The sequence below is a fragment of the Hemiscyllium ocellatum genome, chromosome 13, assembly GCF_020745735.1.
Source record: "Hemiscyllium ocellatum isolate sHemOce1 chromosome 13, sHemOce1.pat.X.cur, whole genome shotgun sequence".
In the NCBI taxonomy this organism is placed as follows: domain Eukaryota; kingdom Metazoa; phylum Chordata; class Chondrichthyes; order Orectolobiformes; family Hemiscylliidae; genus Hemiscyllium; species Hemiscyllium ocellatum.
This window is the reverse complement of record NC_083413.1, coordinates 65,403,603-65,425,909: the sequence shown is the minus strand read 5'-3', so window position 1 is coordinate 65,425,909 and position 22,307 is coordinate 65,403,603. Positions and strand designations below refer to the sequence as shown.

Here is a 22,307-nt window from a genome sequence, read left to right as displayed (position 1 = left end):
GATTTACTATTGACCAGAAATTCAACTGAACTTACCACATAACCACAGTAGCCACAACAGTAGGTCACAGACTAGGAATACTAAAGAGACTAACTCACTTCCTGACTCTCCAAAGCCTGTCCACCATCAATAAGACACAAGTCAGGAGTCTGATTGTATCCTCCACTTGCCTGGATGAGTGCAGCTCCAGCAACATTGAAGCTGACATCATCCAGGGCAAAGCAGTCTACTTAACTGGCACCACATCCACTCCCTCCACTGATACTCAGTAGCAACAGTATGTACATCAACAAGACACATGGCAGAAATTCACCAAAGATCCTTAGACACACCTTCCAAACTCTCAACCGCTTGCATCTAGAGAATAATGATAGCAGATACATGAGAATACCACCACTTGCAGTTCCCCTCGGAGCCATTCACTGCCCTGACTTGGAAATATATCACCGTTCCTTCAGTGCCGCTGGGTCAAAAACCCTGGATTTCCCTCCCGAACAGCGTTGTGGGTCAACTTATAGCATACAGATTGCAATGGGTCAAGAAGACAGCTCAACAAACAGCTTCTCAAAGGTAACTAGGGAGGGGCAGTAAGTGCTGGCCAGCCAGCAACATCTATGTCTCACAAATGAATAAAGGACAGACAATCTCAAGTTCCTGTATTTAAAGAACATCTTTTAATGTATTGTGGCACAACTATCGTGTTTAATCTAAGATTCAGAACAGAACAGACCTAGCTGCTCAAAATTTAAGGTGCATGGGTCAAGAGAAGCAGCTGAATTGCATGTCACAACATTCTTTAATTTCCATGTGGCATATACTTTGCTCCTGTGACTTGATGGCAATGATTGAGCAATCTTAGCTCAATGAGTGATGTAGAAGGGCAAGCCATGACCAGGTACACTTAAAAAGATGTCAACTTGGAGCAACTACAACATAGAACTATACACGTGATAAACAGAATAAATTAATGGCTGAGCAGCAAATCAAATCAAAGCTCTGCACTCCCACAGTACCTAGTCATAAATGGTAGACAACTGAACAGTCCTGAGAAGGAAAAGGGACCCGCGAACACCTCTAACCTCAACAATGTCAGAGCTGAACTTGAGTGCAAAAACAAATGTTGAAACGTCTTCAAGTTCTGCAGCGAATTCAAATCATTCTATGTACCATCACCCAATGCCTAAGCACACTGAGTTACAGAATACATCATAGGCTATGTCCTTCACAATAGATGAGCAGTAGTGGTAAAGATTTGTTCTCCAGAACCAGCCATAACTCTAGCCAAGCTTTTACACTACAATAATATTACCATCCACCTGAAAGTGGAAAATCACCCACGTATGCATGCCCTGTCCATAAAAAGCAGACCAAATCTAAGGCAATTACCATCTCCATCAAAGGTAACAGAGGAAACATTTGTTATAGGCTGCATGGTCACATGACAATGTACAGTTAACCCCTTTGTTATCACAAAATTAATTGGTTATGTATTAAAAACAAAAACTGGAGTACATGCTGGATTGAAGATGTCAATATCATCATCAAGTAAGTCTGACTCATCAGCAATCTATTCAGTTAGAGTTCAATCAGGGCCATCACTTCCAGATCTCAAGTCAGCCTTGGTAATATTGTTGTACAACAGATGAATCCTAGGCTGAGATGAAGCGTGAAAGACTGTCCTTGACACTACGACAGTATTTGACTGCGTCCAGCTCAAGGAGCAACTAGCAGAACTGATGGCAATGTGAATCAAGAGAAATTCTTTAGTCTGAATTACAAATAGCATAAAAGGAAAATGGCCATGTTTGTTGTAAGCCAGAGTTCCAGGCTATCACTGTTGGGAATTTGCCTAAGTTCATCAATTTCATCATTAAACCTTGTTCCAACATCAGTCCAGAGATGAGGACGCTCACTGACTATGACTATTCAGTACCATTCAGAAATCCTCAAGCAGTAATGCCTGGAAAATATTTACACATGGGTTGATGAGCAATAGGTAACATTTTCTCACAAAAGTGCCAGGAAATAACACTCTCCAAGAAGAAAATCTATTCATTTCTTTTCGACATTTTAGCATTATCAGTATCAAGTCCTCATTAATATTATCCTCAGGATCATAAATGACCAGAAACTTAACTCAGTCAGTCCCATAAAGTCCTTCAAGTACAGTGAAGAGATTGGATACGTTGCACTCCTCACCCTCCTAACTATCAAAATTTATCCATCAAGGCACAAATCAGGAATGTGATGAAGTCCACTTGCTTGGGACCGAGTACAGCTCCAACATTTATGATCAACATGATCCAAGACAAAGCAGCCAGTTTGATTTGTAACCTAACCATGACCTCAAATATTCATTCCATTTACTATAAAAAGAACAGTGGCTTCAACATGTGGTGTCTACAAGCAGCAATTTGCTTCAGCTTCTTCAAGCTGAGTTATCAAACATACGACTTCCAAGTATCACATCATCCTAAATTGGAAATCGTTCATCATTCCTTTGTTGTTGCAGGATCACAATCCTGAAACTCTTTACTGAACAGCACCGTGGCTGTACCCTCATCAGAACAGTTATTGATTTATGAATGCAGATTACCATCACCTTTTCAAGATCTGGTCGGAAGGGGTGTCAATGCTGGAGCTACTAGGGATGTGTATATGCCCTGAATGAATGAAAACAAGTGTCCATATCCAATAGTACAAATTCCATTTGATTGTAATCAGATAAACCACTCCAACACTCAGATTACTTAACTTAATAAACATTAGATTGAACATTAGTCCACACCCCATGAGTGAAAAGAGCACCATTTAATTCAAACTTAAAACTCCAAAATGAAGAATGCATGTGAAGACAATGTACGTTGGGATTGAACAATCAACTTAGTAAATTAGCAAACTCTCCAGATTATTAAACTGACCTGGTTCTTTTCGCCCTGGTTTTTCAAACCGCCGTTCTCCCCTATTAAAAGTAAAAACAACTTAAAATTTCCTAATAGTTAAGAGCTAACAGTGCTGACATTATTAACAGATTACTCCACATTAATCATTTTGGACAACTGGAATAAAGAATGCTTTTAATAAAACCAAAACTTTATTTTACTGTCATTAGGAATCCTGCACATAGTCTCAAATCAATTAATTAAAGGTACATTCCAAAGGTCCAATATTAACTCCTGCAATTAAAGGTTTTCCTTTGAAATCAACGATACTGCACCTACCCCTACTATTCTACTGAAATTCAAAATATGGGACTTTGTTCTTGTATACTTACTGGTCCATCATTTGTAGTATTGTTCGTGATGAGTCAGCGCAAACACTACCTTATGCAAATGAAGGAATGAAATGGCAAGTCTACAAAAAAATGAACTAAATTGTAAAGTAGCTTTCACTGCATCTGGGAATTGAAAGGAAATGTGCAAAATGTGACGTAATAAGTTTCTGTGATGGACAACAGTGTGATCAGTATGTACTGGGCAATGTCTTTTAATAGAGACATATTTGAATATGATCATAACATTTACTTTTTTTTAAACAGATAACAATGTTAACTGAAATCCACAATGCCATGGGTTATTTTCCTTTAAAGCTACCTGACTCACACTGGAGTCCAGGCATGTGCAATTATTTGCAAGGAAAAGGAATCTCATATTTTTCAAAAGTAAATTACACAACTGAGTGGAAATAAAGAACAAAAATTTTTATATAGTAGTTCTCAAATCCTCAAGCTCCCAAATACCGAAAACCCTTTTCAGATGTATTTATTATTGTATACTTGTTTGTATACGTTGTAGCATTTCACATTGGATTAACAATTTAAAGATATTTTTCCAAATATGCAAAGTCAAACAAATAGCTATTGATCAAAACACTAACAGCAGCCCTGAGATATCTATGTTGTAATTTCACGAGTTCAAACATTTAAAAGGAATTGTTACTTATAATGTGGTAACATAGGGACGATCTATTGTGGCATTAATTTCTAGTCCCTCAGTGGGATGAAATTTAGAAAGGGAAGTGTTAATCTAATTTCTTCTATAATAAAATAACAAAAACTTCCAATTTTATTTTAGATTAAAAATCAAGTGCAACACTCACCAAAATAAACCCTTCATGAATAACTTTAATGGGGAAAATTTCAAATCCGTTCACTATTCCCTATAGCAATTCTTTAAAGCTAAGTTCAGCATAAACCTGTTAGAAATACAAGTTTAAAATTGTTACTGAATTCAAGGTACTGACAGAACCAAATAGGGGCAAAACCACAACCGCAAGGCAAATATTCAATTTATAGGACATGTGAATTTTAAGATTAATTTAAAAAGTGTCATTAAATCTGTTGGCTACTCAGTTTCTCATGTACAACTACTACCAGTAGTAGTACTGAGATCTTAAACTACTTTTAATAGTTGCAGGTGTACTATTTACTTTTGACCCCCTCAATCTCTTAAAACAACAATGTGCATATTTACAAAACAAAATACTACCAATCTGCTGTATATGCATTCGATTCTCATCTTTTTGGATCGATTTGTCAGAAAATTATGTAAAGAGTGTGTTTCAGTTAAAAATTAAGACTCCGAGAAGCAAATCAAAAATCGTAACACTGTGCTTCCCGAAGAGCTGCTCAAAGCTCTGGACAGCTCTTATGGTGCAAATTCCAAGCTCTGAAAGCTTGCATTTTTGAAGCTGTTGGGAGGAAGCAAAAAGTATGTTGTCCAAATTCATAAACTGTCAATTTATTCTACTAATTCAATCAGGCAATTTCCTAATATTTTCATAGAAACATTTCACAATTCTCTAACCTCAACTGATAAAATATTATCACCGCACCAGGACTATAACATATCTTACAAAAATCGAAGTAAATAAAACTGCATACATGAAGTTCAAAACTACAATGATGCACTTTAAGCTGACATATATAATCATTCTTTTACTTTGCAGCTATTAACTACACACTTCTTAATCCTATGTTAACTACTTGGATCAGAGTCAAGAGAACCTTCAAAAGTAAACTTTCTCATGCCTGAGAAGGTAATATCTACTAGCAATAGACTTCAAATATATAGTGCAGTAATCTACAAAATGTGACTTGGCTAACTGGCAGGGGGGAATCACTTGTTTTACCTCATGAATTAAAGCTGTGCAAGGAAACTAATTTGTTTGAAAGAGCAACCTTCACTACAAGCTGAATACCCTCCATCTGGGCTGTATGATTGAGAACCTAACTTAAGGGCTCTAACAAATCCATGATGTTGAATTTAGAATTTCTGGATACACATATCACACTTCTCACTTGGCACTTATTCAAGAAGATACAGACACAAACTACAAATTTAAAAAGCACAAGAACATATTCTGATACAATAGAATGCACACATTTGCAAAATAGATTAAATAAAGACAGTCTTCAGTATTATTTTGGAAATTTTTAAATGCAATTAACTGCTATTGTGATAATTACACAAATGCAATAAAAATGAAATTATAGTAAATAGCAGGGAAAAACAGCAAGACGGTTGCTATACAAGTGCAATGTTAAAATAGAAAATTGCTACAAAATGCTTCAAAGACAAAGCACAAATTAGGTTTTCAGCAGCACATAAAAGAGAAGGATAGAACAAAAGCAAATGATATTACGAGTAATGAAAATTAAAACAGGAGATCTATGATATAGAGAAGACAATTTTCAAAACTCAGCACACAATAGAACAGGATGCTGGACTCACTTCATCCCCCTCCGCCCACGCATCAATGAATTTAATACACGCCGTGATGTCGAACACTTCCTCCGCCGCCTCTGAGCTTACTTTCACAATCAGGACTCCCGCCCACCTCCAACACACTGCATCCACCTGCCCTCCACCTCTTCATTTCCAACTGCCGCCAGGACATTAACCGCCTCAATCTGTCTACCCCCCCACCTCTCACCCTCACAACGCATCCTGACCTCACCATCAAGCCAGCAGATAAAGGGGATGCAGTAGTAGTCTGGCACACTGACCTCGACACCATTGAAGCCAAACGCCAATTCGAGGACACCTCTTCCTATCGCTCCCTTGACCATGACCCCACCCCCATCACCAAACCATCATCTCCCAGACCATACAAAACCTCATCACCTCAGAATATCTCCCACCTACAGCTTCCAAACTCAGTCCGGGAACCCCGCACTACCCGGTTCTACCTCCTTCCCAAGATCCACAAGCCTGACCACCCTGGTGACCCATTGTCTCAGCATGCTCCTGCCCCATTGAACTCCTTTCTACCTAGCTTGACACTGTCCTATCTCCCCTAGTGCAGGAACTCCCCAGATACATTCAAGACAGCACCCACGCCCTCCAACTCTTTCAAGACTTCCGTTTCCCCGGCCCCCAATGCCTCATCTTCATCATGGATATCCAATCCCTCAACATCTCCATCCGCCATGACCAGGGCCTCCAAGCCCTCTGTTTCTTCCTCTTCCGACGTCCCAACAGTACCCTTCCACCAACACTCATTCATCTGGCCGAACTGGTCCTCACCCTTAATTTCTCCTTCGAATCCTCCCACTTCCTCCAGACCAAAGGGGTAGCCATGGGCCCCCGTATGGGCCCCAGCTATGCCTGTCTCTTTATTGGTTGCGTAGAACAGTCCATCTTCCGTAATTACACCGGCACCACTCCCCATCTGTTCCAACGCAGGAATTGCAAACCCTGCGCCCACACCTCCATCCAAGGCCCTAAAGGAGCCTTCCACAACCAAAGTTTTACCTGCACATCCACCAATATCATTTATTGTATCCGTTGCTCTCAATGCAGTCTCCTCTACATTGGGGAGACTGGACAGCTCCTAGCAGAGCGCTTTAGGGAACATCTCTAGGACACCTGCACCAATCAACCACACCGCCCTGTGGCCCAACATTTCAACTCCCCTCCCACTCTGCTGAGGACATGGAGGTCCTGGGCCGCCTTCCCCGCCGCTCCCTCACCACCAGACGCCTGAAGAACGCCTCATCTTCCGCCTCGGAACACTTCAAGCCCAGGGCATCAATGTGGACTTCCAACAGTTTCCTCATTTCCCCTCCCACCACCTCACCCCAGTTCCAAACTTCCAGCTCAGCACTGTCCCACCTGCCTATCTTCTTTTCCACCTATCCACTTCCCCCTCCCGCCTGACCTATCACCTTCAACCCCTCCCCCACTCACCTATTGTACTCTATGCTACTTTCTCCCCACCCCTACCCTCATTTCATTTATCTCTCCACCCGTATTCCTGATGAAGGGATTTTGCCCGAAACGTTGATTTTACTGCTCCTTGAATGCTACCTAAACTGCTGTGTTTTTCCAGCACCACTCTAATCTACAAACAAACAGTCTGATTAAATCTCCCAGTACTTGCAGAAGAATGAAATGGATGGCAAGTTTGTGGAGGATTCTGAGATGACAGTTTCTGTATTTGAAGTATTAGGGTGGAGCTAAAATTACAGTTCAGAGACTGAATATCAAACAAGCACATGAACACAAGTGGAATCTGTCATCAATATGCAGACTTATGTCTTGAAATGAAATTCACAAATTCCTGGGCAATACAAAAGGAACAATACTTGGCAAAACCACTGTTGGAAAAGTTCTGGTTATTGACATATATAAAAGCGGACTCAAGACGAGACAATGCTTCACAGTAGGATAACTGAGGAACTAATAAAGGCTAAAAAGGATGAACATATCCAATTATTTTATGATTGGAGGTCAGTTTTCACAGGAATGACAAAGAACTAACTTAATCAGAATCAAGCTACCACAGTATCACTAACATAACAACTCACCTTTCCTCCCAACTTTGCGATCTGTGCATTTCACGAACTCCTCGACCAAAACCCCCTTCACCTTCATCAAAACTTCTTTGGTAAAAACCACTCTCACCTCGCCCTCTACCTGAAACATAATAAAGGCTTAGGAATTACATAAAAGATAAACATTATGTATAAAGTTTCCTAATATTATTTCTCAGGTATTATATAAAAAAGTTATATATTTCAACATCCATCTTTAAAATAAAGGAATTAGCAGCATTAAGTGCTTAACACCTATAACAGCAAAAGAATACAGCATATAGCAAGAAACTCTCAAATGGGATCAGGAACAGAATCCAGTCAAGATGGATGGAGGGGGCGGAAAAGGATGAGACACACACCCTGACACCGAGCGAGCGAGAGACAGACCGAGAAAGACAGACCGAGTGTAGAGAGTTGAAAGAGAAAAGACACACATACAGTGTCTGTCTCGGCGTAAGCGTCAGACAGACACACACGGGGGGGGTGGGGGGGGGGGGGGTGGGAAGGGAAGGGAAGGGAAGGGAAGGGAAGGAAGAGAGGGAGAGGGGAGGGGACAGAGGAGAGAGGAGAGAGGGAGAGAGGGAGAGAAGAGAGAGGGAGAGAAGAGAGGGAGAGAGAGGGGGAGAGGGAGAGGGAGAGGGAGACACACACACACAGACTGAGAGACAGACACACATACAGCGTCTGTGTCTCTGCATGCGCGTCAGAGACACCCACCCACAGAGAGACATGCACGCCCACCCCCACAGAGACACGCCCGCGCGCCCACCCCCAGAGAGACGCAGACACGCTCGCGCGCCCACCCCCAGAGAGAGAAACCCAGACACACCCGCGCGCACACACCCCCACCCCCAGACATACCCGCGCGCACACACCCCCACCCCCAGACACACCCGCGCGCGCACACACCCCCACCCCCAGACACACCCGCGCGCGCACAGACACACCCCGACAGAGAGACACACACGCACGCATCCCCAGACGCGCACACGCACACACACCCAGACCCCCACAGAGAGAGACACACCTTGACAGAGACACGTGCAGCGCACCCCGACAGAGAGAGAGACACGCGCAGCGCACCCCGACAGAGAGAGAGACACGCGCAGCGCACCCCGACAGAGAGAGACCCTGACAGACATGCACGCACCCCGACAGAGACCCTCCCACACATCCCGACAGAGACACTCACGCACACCCACCCAGAGAGACACACTGACTGAGTGACACACGCACGCACCCCGACAGAGAGAGACACGCACACCGACCCAGTGTAACAGACCCCGACAGAGACACGCATGGAAACCCTCCCAGAGAGAGACGCACCCCGACAGAGAGACACACGCACGCACCCCGACAGAGACACGCACGCTCACACCCCCAGAGAGACACCCCGACAGAGACACGCATGCACGCACCCCGACAGAGACACGCGCGCACGCATCCCCAGAGAGAGAGAACCCCGACAGAGACACGCTCACATCCCAACATAGACACGAACGCTCATACACCGACAGAGACGCACACACCCACCCAGAGAGAGACACACAGGCGCACACCCCCGAGAGAACACATGCGCGCTCCCCGACAAAGACAAGCACGCGCGCACACACAGAGACGCGCACACAGCGAGACACAGAGTCGCGCACACAGCGAGACACAGACACACACACACACACACAGCGAGACACAGACACACACACACACACACAGCGAGACACAGACACACACACACACACACAGCGAGACACAGACACACACACACACACAGCGAGACACAGACACACACACACACACAGCGAGACACAGACACACACACACACACACAGCGAGACACAGACACACACACACACACAGCGAGACACAGACACACACACACACACAGCGAGACACAGACACACACACACACACAGCGAGACACAGACACACACACACACACAGCGAGACACAGACACACACACACACACACAGCGAGACACAGACACACACACACACAGCGAGACACAGACACACACACACACAGCGAGACACAGACACACACACACACAGCGAGACACAGACACACACACACACAGCGAGACACAGACACACACACACACACACAGCGAGACACAGACACACACACACACACACAGCGAGACACAGACACACACACACACACACACAGCGAGACACAGACACACACACACACACACACACACAGCGAGACACAGACACACACACACACAGCGAGACACAGACACACACACACACAGCGAGACACAGACACACACACACACACACAGCGAGACACAGACACACACACACACACACAGCGAGACACAGACACACACACACACACACACACACAGCGAGACACAGACACACACACACACAGCGAGACACAGACACACACACACACAGCGAGACACAGACACACACACACACACACAGCGAGACACAGACACACACACACACACACAGCGAGACACAGACACACACACACACACACACAGCGAGACACAGACACACACACACACAGCGAGACACAGACACACACACACACAGCGAGACACAGACACACACACACACACAGCGAGACACAGACACACACACACAGCGAGACACAGACACACACACACAGCGAGAAACAGACACACACACACAGCGAGACACAGACACACACACACACAGCGAGACACAGACACACACACACACAGCGAGACACAGACACACACACACACACAGCGAGACACAGACACACACACAGCGAGACACAGACACACACACACACACACAGCGAGACACAGACACACACACACACAGCGAGACACAGACACACACACACACACACAGCGAGACACAGACACACACACACACACACAGCGAGACACAGACACACACACACACACACAGCGAGACACAGACACACACACACACACACACAGCGAGACACAGACACACACACACACACACAGCGAGACACAGACACACACACAGCGAGACACAGACACACACACAGCGAGACACAGACACACACACAGCGAGACACAGACACAGACACACACACACAGCGAGACACAGACACACACACAGCGAGACACAGACACACACACAGCGAGACACACACACACACACACACACACAGCGAGACACACACAGCGAGACACACACAGCGAGACACACACACAGACACACACAGCGAGACACAGACACACACACACACAGCGAGACACAGACACACACACACACAGCGAGACACAGACACACACACACACAGCGAGACACAGACACACACACACACAGCGAGACACAGACACACACACACACAGCGAGACACAGACACACACACACACAGCGAGACACAGACACACACACACACAGCGAGACACAGACACACACACACACACACAGCGAGACACACACACAGCGAGACACACACAGCGAGACACACACACAGCGAGACACAGACACAGCGAGACACACACACACACACACACAGCGAGACACAGACACACACACACAGCGAGACAGACACACACACAGACACACACACACAGACACACACAGCGAGACACACACAGCGAGACACACACAGCGAGACACACACAGCGAGACACACACAGCGAGACACACACACACACAGCGAGACAGACACACACACACAGCGAGACACAGACACAGACACACACACACAGCGAGACACAGACACAGACACACACACACAGTGAGACACACACACACACACACACACACAGCGAGACAGACACACACACACAGACACACACAGCGAGACACAGACACAGCGAGACACAGCGAGACACAGACACAGACACACACAGCGAGACACAGACACAGACACACACACACAGCGAGACACACACACAGCGAGACACACACACACACACACACACACAGCGAGACAGACACACACACACAGCGAGACACAGACACACACACACAGCGAGACAGACACACACAGCGAGACACAGACACACACAGCGAGACACAGACACAGACACACACACACAGTGAGACACAGACACAGACACACACACACAGTGAGACACAGACACAGACACACACACACAGTGAGACACACACACACAGCGAGACAGACACACACACACAGACACACACAGCGAGACACAGACACAGCGAGACACAGACAGACACACACAGCGAGACACAGACACAGACACACACACAGCGAGACACAGACACACACACACACAGCGAGACACAGGCACACACACACACAGCGAGACACAGACACACACACACACAGCGAGACACAGACACACAGCGAGACACAGACACACAGCGAGACACAGACACACACACACAGCGAGACACAGACACACACACACAGTGAGACACAGACACACACACACACAGCGAGACACAGACACACAGCGAGACACAGACACACACACACAGTGAGACACAGACACACACACACACAGCGAGACACAGACACACACACACACAGCGAGACACAGACACACAGCGAGACACAGACACACAGCGAGACACAGACACACACACACAGTGAGACACAGACACACACACACACAGTGAGACACAGACACACACACACAGCGAGACACAGACACACACACACACAGCGAGACACAGACACACACACACACAGCGAGACACAGACACACAGCGAGACACAGACACACACACACAGCGAGACACAGACACACACACACAGCGAGACACAGACACACAGCGAGACACAGACACACACACACACAGCGAGACACAGACACACACACACACACAGCGAGACACAGACACAGACACACACAGCGAGACACAGACACAGACACACACAGCGAGACACAGACACAGACACACACAGCGAGACACAGACACAGACACACACAGCGAGACACAGACACAGACACACACAGCGAGACACAGACACAGACACACACACAGCGAGACACAGACACAGACACACACACAGCGAGACACAGACACAGACACACACACACAGCGAGACACAGACACAGACACTCACACACAGCGAGACACAGACACAGACACACACAGCGAGACACAGACACACACACAGCGAGACACAGACACACACACACACAGCGAGACACACACACACACAGCGAGACACAGACACACACACACACAGCGAGACACAGACACACACACACACAGCGAGACACAGACACACACACACAGCGAGACACACACACACAGCGCGACACAGACACACACACACAGCACGACACAGACACACACACACAGCGCGACACAGACACACACACACACAGCGAGACACAGACACACACACACAGCGCGACACAGACACACACACAGCGCGACACAGACACACACACAGCGCGACACAGACACACACACACACAGCGCGACACAGACACACACACACAGCGCGACACAGACACACACACACACACAGCGAGACACAGACACACACACACACAGCGAGACACAGACACACACACACACAGCGAGACACAGACACACACACACACAGCGAGACACAGACACACACACACAGCGAGACACAGACACACACACACACACACAGCGAGACACAGACACACACACACAGCGAGACACAGACACACACACACACAGCGAGACACAGACACACACAGACACAGCGAGACACAGACACACACAGACACACACACACAGCGAGACACAGACACACACAGACACACACACACACAGCGAGACACAGACACACACACACACAGCGAGACACAGACACACACACACACAGCGAGACACAGACACACACAGCGAGACACAGACACACACACATACAGCGAGACACAGACACACACACATACAGCGAGACACAGACACACACACACACAGCGAGACACAGACACACACACACACAGCGAGACACAGACACACACACACACAGCGAGACACACACACACACAGCGAGACACACACACACAGCGAGACACACACACACAGCGAGACACACACACACAGCGAGACACACACACACAGCGAGACACACACACACACACACACACACAGCGAGACACAGACACACACACACACAGCGAGACACAGACACACACACACAGCGAGACACAGACACACACAGACACACACACACACACAGCGAGACAGACACAGACACACACAGCGAGACACAGACACACACAGACACACACACACACACAGCGAGACACAGACACACACAGACACACACACACACACAGCGAGACACAGACACACACAGACACACACACACACACAGCGAGACACAGACACACACAGACACACACACACACACAGCGAGACACAGACACACACAGCGAGACAGACACAGACACACACAGCGAGACACAGACACACACACAGCGAGACAGACACAGACACACACAGCGAGACACAGACACAGACAAACACACAGCGAGACACAGACACAGACACACACAGCGAGACACAGACACAGACACAGACACACACAGCGAGACACAGACACACACACACACAGCGAGACACAGACACACACAGCGAGACACAGACACACACACACACAGCGAGACACAGACACACACACACACACAGCGAGACAGACACACACACGAGATAGACACACACACAACGAGACACAGACACACACACACAGCGAGACACAGACACACACACACAGCGAGACACAGACACACACAGCGAGACACAGACACAAACAGCGAGACACAGACACAAACAGCGAGACACAGACACAAACAGCGAGACACAGCGAGACACAGACACACACACACACAGCGAGACACAGACACACACACACAGCGAGACACAGACACACACAGCGAGACACAGACACAAACAGCGAGACACAGCGAGACACAGACACACACACACACAGCGAGACACAGACACACACAGACACACACACACAGCGAGACACAGACACACACAGACACACACACACAGACACACACACACACAGCGAGACACAGACACAGACACACAGCGAGACACAGACACAGACACACAGCGAGACACAGACACAGACACACAGCGAGACACAGACACAGACACACAGCGAGACACAGACACAGACACACAGCGAGACACAGACACAGACACACAGCGAGACACAGACACACACACAGCGAGACACAGACACAGACACACAGCGAGACACAGACACACACACACAGCGAGACACAGACACACACACACAGCGAGACACAGACACACACACACAGCGAGACACAGACACACACACACAGCGAGACACAGACACACACACACAGCGAGACACAGACACACACACACAGCGAGACACAGACACACACACACAGCGAGACACAGACACACACACACAGCGAGACACAGACACACACACACAGCGAGACACAGACACACACACACACAGCGAGACACAGACACACACACACACAGCGAGACACAGACACACACACACACAGCGAGACACAGACACACACACACACAGCGAGACACAGACACACACACACACAGCGAGACACAGACACACACACACACAGCGAGACACAGACACACACACACACAGCGAGACACAGACACACACACACACAGCGAGACACAGACACACACACACACAGCGAGACACAGACACACACACACACAGCGAGACACAGACACACACACACACAGCGAGACACAGACACACACACACACAGCGAGACACAGACACACACACACACAGCGAGACACAGACACACACACACACAGCGAGACACAGACACACACACACACAGCGAGACACAGACACACACACACACAGCGAGACACAGACACACACACACACAGCGAGACACAGACACACACACACACAGCGAGACACAGACACACACACACACAGCGAGACACAGGCACACACACACACAGCGAGACACAGGCACACACACACACAGCGAGACACAGGCACACACACACACAGCGAGACACAGGCACACACACACACAGCGAGACACAGGCACACACACACACAGCGAGACACAGACACACACACACACAGCGAGACACAGACACACACACACAGCGAGACACAGACACACACACACAGCGAGACACAGACACACACAGCGAGACACAGACACACACACACAGCGAGACAGACACACACACACAGCGAGACAGACACACACACACAGCGAGACACAGACACACACAGCGAGACACAGACACACACAGCGAGACACAGACACAGACACAGACACAGACACACACACACACAGCGAGACACAGACACAGACACACACACAGCGAGACACAGACACAGACACACACAGCGAGACACAGACACACACAGCGAGACACAGACACACACAGACACACACACACACACACACACACGCGAGACACAGACACACACAGACACACACACACAGCGGGACACAGACACAGACACACACAGCGAGAGACAGACACACACAGACACACACACAGACACACACACACAGCGAGACACAGACACAGACACACACACACAGCGAGACACAGACACAGACACACACAGCGAGACACAGACACAGACACACACAGCGAGACACAGACACACACACAGCGAGACACAGACACACACAGACACACACAGCGAGACACAGACACACACAGACACACACAGCGAGACACAGACACACACACACACACACACACACACACACACACAGCGAGACACAGACACACACAGACACACACACACAGCGGGACACAGACACAGACACACACAGCGAGACACAGACACACACACAGCGAGACACAGACACACACACACAGCGAGACACAGACACACACACACACAGCGAGACACAGACACACACACACAGCGAGACACAGACACACACACACAGCGAGACACAGACACACACACACAGCGAGACACAGACACACACACACACAGCGAGACACAGACACACACACACACAGCGAGACACAGACACACACACAGCGAGACAGACACACACACAGCGAGACACACACACACACAGCGAGACACACACACACAGCGAGACACACACACACAGCGAGACACACACACACAGCGAGACACACACACACACAGCGAGACACACACACACACAGCGAGACACACACACACACACACACAGCGAGACACAGACACACACACACACAGCGAGACACAGACACACACACAGCGAGACACAGACACACACACACAGCGAGACACAGACACACACACACAGCGAGACACAGACACACACACACAGCGAGACACAGACACACACACACAGCGAGACACAGACACACACACACAGCGAGACACAGAGACAGACACACACACACACAGCGAGACACAGAGACAGACACACACACAGCGAGACACAGACACAGGCACACACACACAGCGAGACACAGACACACACACACACAGCGAGACACAGACACACACACACACAGCGAGACACAGACACACACACACACAGCGAGACACAGACACACACACACACAGCGAGACACAGACACACACACACACAGCGAGACACAGACACACACACACAGAGCGAGACACAGACACACACACACAGCGAGACACAGACACACACACACAGCGAGACACAGACACACACACACACAGCGAGACACAGACACACACACACACAGCGAGACACAGACACACACACACAGCGAGACACAGACACACACACACACACAGCGAGACACAGACACACACACACACACAGCGAGACACAGACACACACAGCGAGACACAGACACACACAGCGAGACACAGACACACACACACACACAGCGAGACACAGACACACACACACAGCGAGACACAGACACACACACACACACACAGCGAGACACAGACACACACACAGCGAGACACACACAGACACACACACACAGCGAGACACAGACACACACAGACACACACACACAGCGAGACACAGACACACACAGACACACACACAGCGAGACAGACACACACACACACAGCGAGACACAGACACACACACAGCGAGACACAGACACACACACAGCGAGACACAGACACACACACAGCGAGACACAGACACACACACACACACACACACAGCGAGACACAGACACACACACACAGCGAGACACAGACACAGACACACACACACAGCGAGACACAGACACAGACACACACAGCGAGACACAGACACAGACACACACACAGCGAGACACAGACACACACAGCGAGACACAGACACACACAGCGAGACACAGACACAGACACACACAGCGAGACACAGACACAGACACACACAGCGAGACACAGACACACACACAGCGAGACACAGACACACACACAGCGAGACACAGACACACACACACACAGCGAGACACAGACACACACACACACAGCGAGACACAGACACACACACACACAGCGAGACACAGACACACACACACAGCGAGACACAGACACACACACACAGCGAGACACAGACACAGACACACACACACAGCGAGACACAGACACAGACACACACACACAGCGAGACACAGACACAGACACACACACACAGCGAGACACAGACACACACAGCGAGACACAGACACACACAGCGAGACACAGACACAGACACAGACACACACAGCGAGACACAGACACAGACACACACAGCGAGACACAGACACAGACACACACACACAGCGAGACACAGACACAGACACACACACACAGCGAGACACAGACACAGACACACACACACACAGCGAGACACAGACACAGACACACACACACAGCGAGACACAGACACAGACACACACACACAGCGAGACACAGACACAGACACACACACACAGCGAGACACAGACACAGACACACACACACACGAGACACAGACACAGACACACACACACACAGCGAGACACAGACACACACACAGCGAGACACAGACACACACACAGCGAGACACAGACACACACACAGCGAGACACAGACACACACACAGCGAGACACAGACACACACACAGCGAGACACAGACAGACACACACAGCGAGACACAGACAGACAGACACACACAGCGAGACACAGACAGACACACACAGCGAGACACAGACAGACACACACAGCGAGACACAGACAGACACACACAGCGAGACACAGACACAGACACACACAGCGAGACACAGACACAGACACACACAGCGAGACACAGACACAGACACACACAGCGAGACACAGACACAGACACACACAGCGAGACACAGACACAGACACACACAGCGAGACACAGACACAGACACACACAGCGAGACACAGACACACACAGCGAGACACAGACACAGACACACACAGCGAGACACAGACACAGACACACACAGCGAGACACAGACACAGACACACACAGCGAGACACAGACACAGACACACACAGCGAGACACAGACACACACAGCGAGACACAGACACAGACACACACACACAGCGAGACACAGACACAGACACACAGCGAGACACAGACACAGACACACAGCGAGACACAGACACACACAGCGAGACACAGACACACACAGCGAGACACAGACACACACACACACACAGCGAGACACACACACACACAGCGAGACACAGACACACACAGCGAGACACAGACACACACAGCGAGACACAGACACACACAGCGAGACACAGACACACACAGCGAGACACAGACACACACAGCGAGACACAGACACACACACACACACAGCGAGACACAGACACAGACACACACACACACCGCGAGACACACACAGCGAGACACAGACACAGACACACACAGCGAGACACAGACACACACAGCGAGACACAGACACAGACACACACAGCGAGACACAGACACAGACACACACACAGCGAGACACAGACACAGACAGACACACAGCGAGACACAGACACACACACACAGCGAGACACAGACACACACACACAGCGAGACACAGACACACACACACAGCGAGACACAGACACAGACACACACACACAGCGAGACACAGACACAGACACACACACACAGCGAGACACAGACACAGACACACACACACAGCGAGACACAGACACAGACACACACACACAGCGAGACACAGACACAGACACACACAGCGAGACACAGACACAGACACACACAGCGAGACACAGACACAGACACACACAGCGAGACACAGACACAGACACACACACAGCGAGACACAGACACAGACACACACAGCGAGACAGACACACACACACACACAGCGAGACAGACACACACACACACACAGCGAGACAGACACACACACACACACAGCGAGACAGACACACACACACACAGCGAGACACAGAGACAGACACACACACACACAGCGAGACACAGACACAGACACACACACACACAGCGAGACAGACACACACACACACACACACAGCGAGACAGACACACACACACACAGGACAGACACACACACACACACAGCGAGACAGACACACACACACACACACAGCGAGACAGACACACACACACACACACAGCGAGACAGACACACACACACACACAGCGAGACAGACACACACACACACACAGCGAGACAGACACACACACACACAGCGAGACACAGACACAGACACACACACAGCGAGACACAGACAGACACACACACACAGCGAGACACAGACACAGACACACACACACAGCGAGACAGACACACACAGCGAGACACAGACACAGAGAGACACAGACACACACACACACAGCGAGACACAGACACACACAGCGAGACACAGACACAGAGAGACACAGACACAGAGAGACACAGACACACACACACACAGCGAGACACAGACACACACAGCGAGACAGACACACACAGCGAGACAGACACACACACACAGCGAGACAGACACACACACACAGCGAGACAGACACACACACACAGCGAGACAGACACACACACACAGCGAGACAGACACACACACACAGCGAGACAGACACACACACACAGCGAGACAGACACACACACACAGCGAGACAGACACACACACACAGCGAGACAGACACACACACACAGCGAGACAGACACACACACACAGCGGGACAGACACACACACACAGCGGGACAGACACACACACACAGCGAGACAGACACACACACACACACACAGCGAGACACAGACACACACAGCGAGACAGACACAGACACACACAGCGAGACACAGACACACACAGCGAGACACAGACACACACAGCGAGACACAGACACAGACACACACAGCGAGACACAGACACAGACACACACAGCGAGACACAGACACAGACACACACAGACACACACACACAGAGCCAGACACGGACACACACACACAGAGCCAGACACAGACACACACACACAGAGCCAGACACAGACACACACACACAGAGCCAGACACAGACACACACACACAGAGCCAGACACAGACACACACACACAGAGCGAGACACAGACACACACACACCCACACCGCGAGACACACACACACACACCGCGAGACACACACACACACACCGCGAGACACAGAGACAGACACACACACACAGCGAGACACAGACACAGACACACACACACACAGCGAGACACAGACACACACACAGCGAGACACACACACACACACAGCGAGACACACACACACACACAGCGAGACACAGACACACACAGCGAGACAGACACAGACACACACAGCGAGACACAGACACACACAGCGAGACACAGACACAGACACACACAGCGAGACACAGACACAGACACACACAGCGAGACACAGACACAGACACACACAGACACACACACACAGAGCCAGACACGGACACACACACACAGAGCCAGACACAGACACACACACACAGAGCCAGACACAGACACACACACACAGAGCCAGACACAGACACACACACACAGAGCCAGACACAGACACACACACACAGAGCGAGACACAGACACACACACACAGAGCGAGACACAGACACACACACACCCACACCGCGAGACACACACACACACACCGCGAGACACACACACACACACAGCGAGACACAGAGACAGACACACACACACAGCGAGACACAGACACAGACACACACACACACACACACAGCGAGACACAGACACACACACAGCGAGACACAGACACACACACAGCGAGACACAGACACACACAGCGAGACACAGACACACACACAGCGAGACACAGACAGACACACACAGCGAGACACAGACAGACAGACACACACAGCGAGACACAGACAGACACACACAGCGAGACACAGACACAGACACACACAGCGAGACACAGACACAGACACACACAGCGAGACACAGACACACACACACACAGCGAGACACAGACAGACACACACAGCGAGACACAGACACAGACACACACAGCGAGACACAGACACAGACACACACAGCGAGACACAGACACACACAGCGAGACACAGACACACACAGCGAGACACAGACACACACACACAGCGAGACACAGACACAGACACACAGCGAGA

At 49.4% G+C, this 22,307-nt stretch overlaps 1 protein-coding gene across 1 annotated transcript in view; it reads right to left on the bottom strand.

The window, feature by feature from the left end:
- The window catches only part of gigyf2 (GRB10 interacting GYF protein 2), a 220,117-nt gene that overhangs the window by 108,856 nt on the left and 88,954 nt on the right, over window positions 1-22,307 (bottom strand). The window contains exons 6-7 of the mRNA XM_060834883.1: window positions 7,811-7,919; window positions 2,922-2,962 (exon numbers count right to left, since the gene is read on the bottom strand). Coding sequence (XP_060690866.1) covers window positions 2,922-2,962; window positions 7,811-7,919 — 150 coding nt within the window. The remainder of the gene's footprint in view (window positions 1-2,921; window positions 2,963-7,810; window positions 7,920-22,307) is intronic.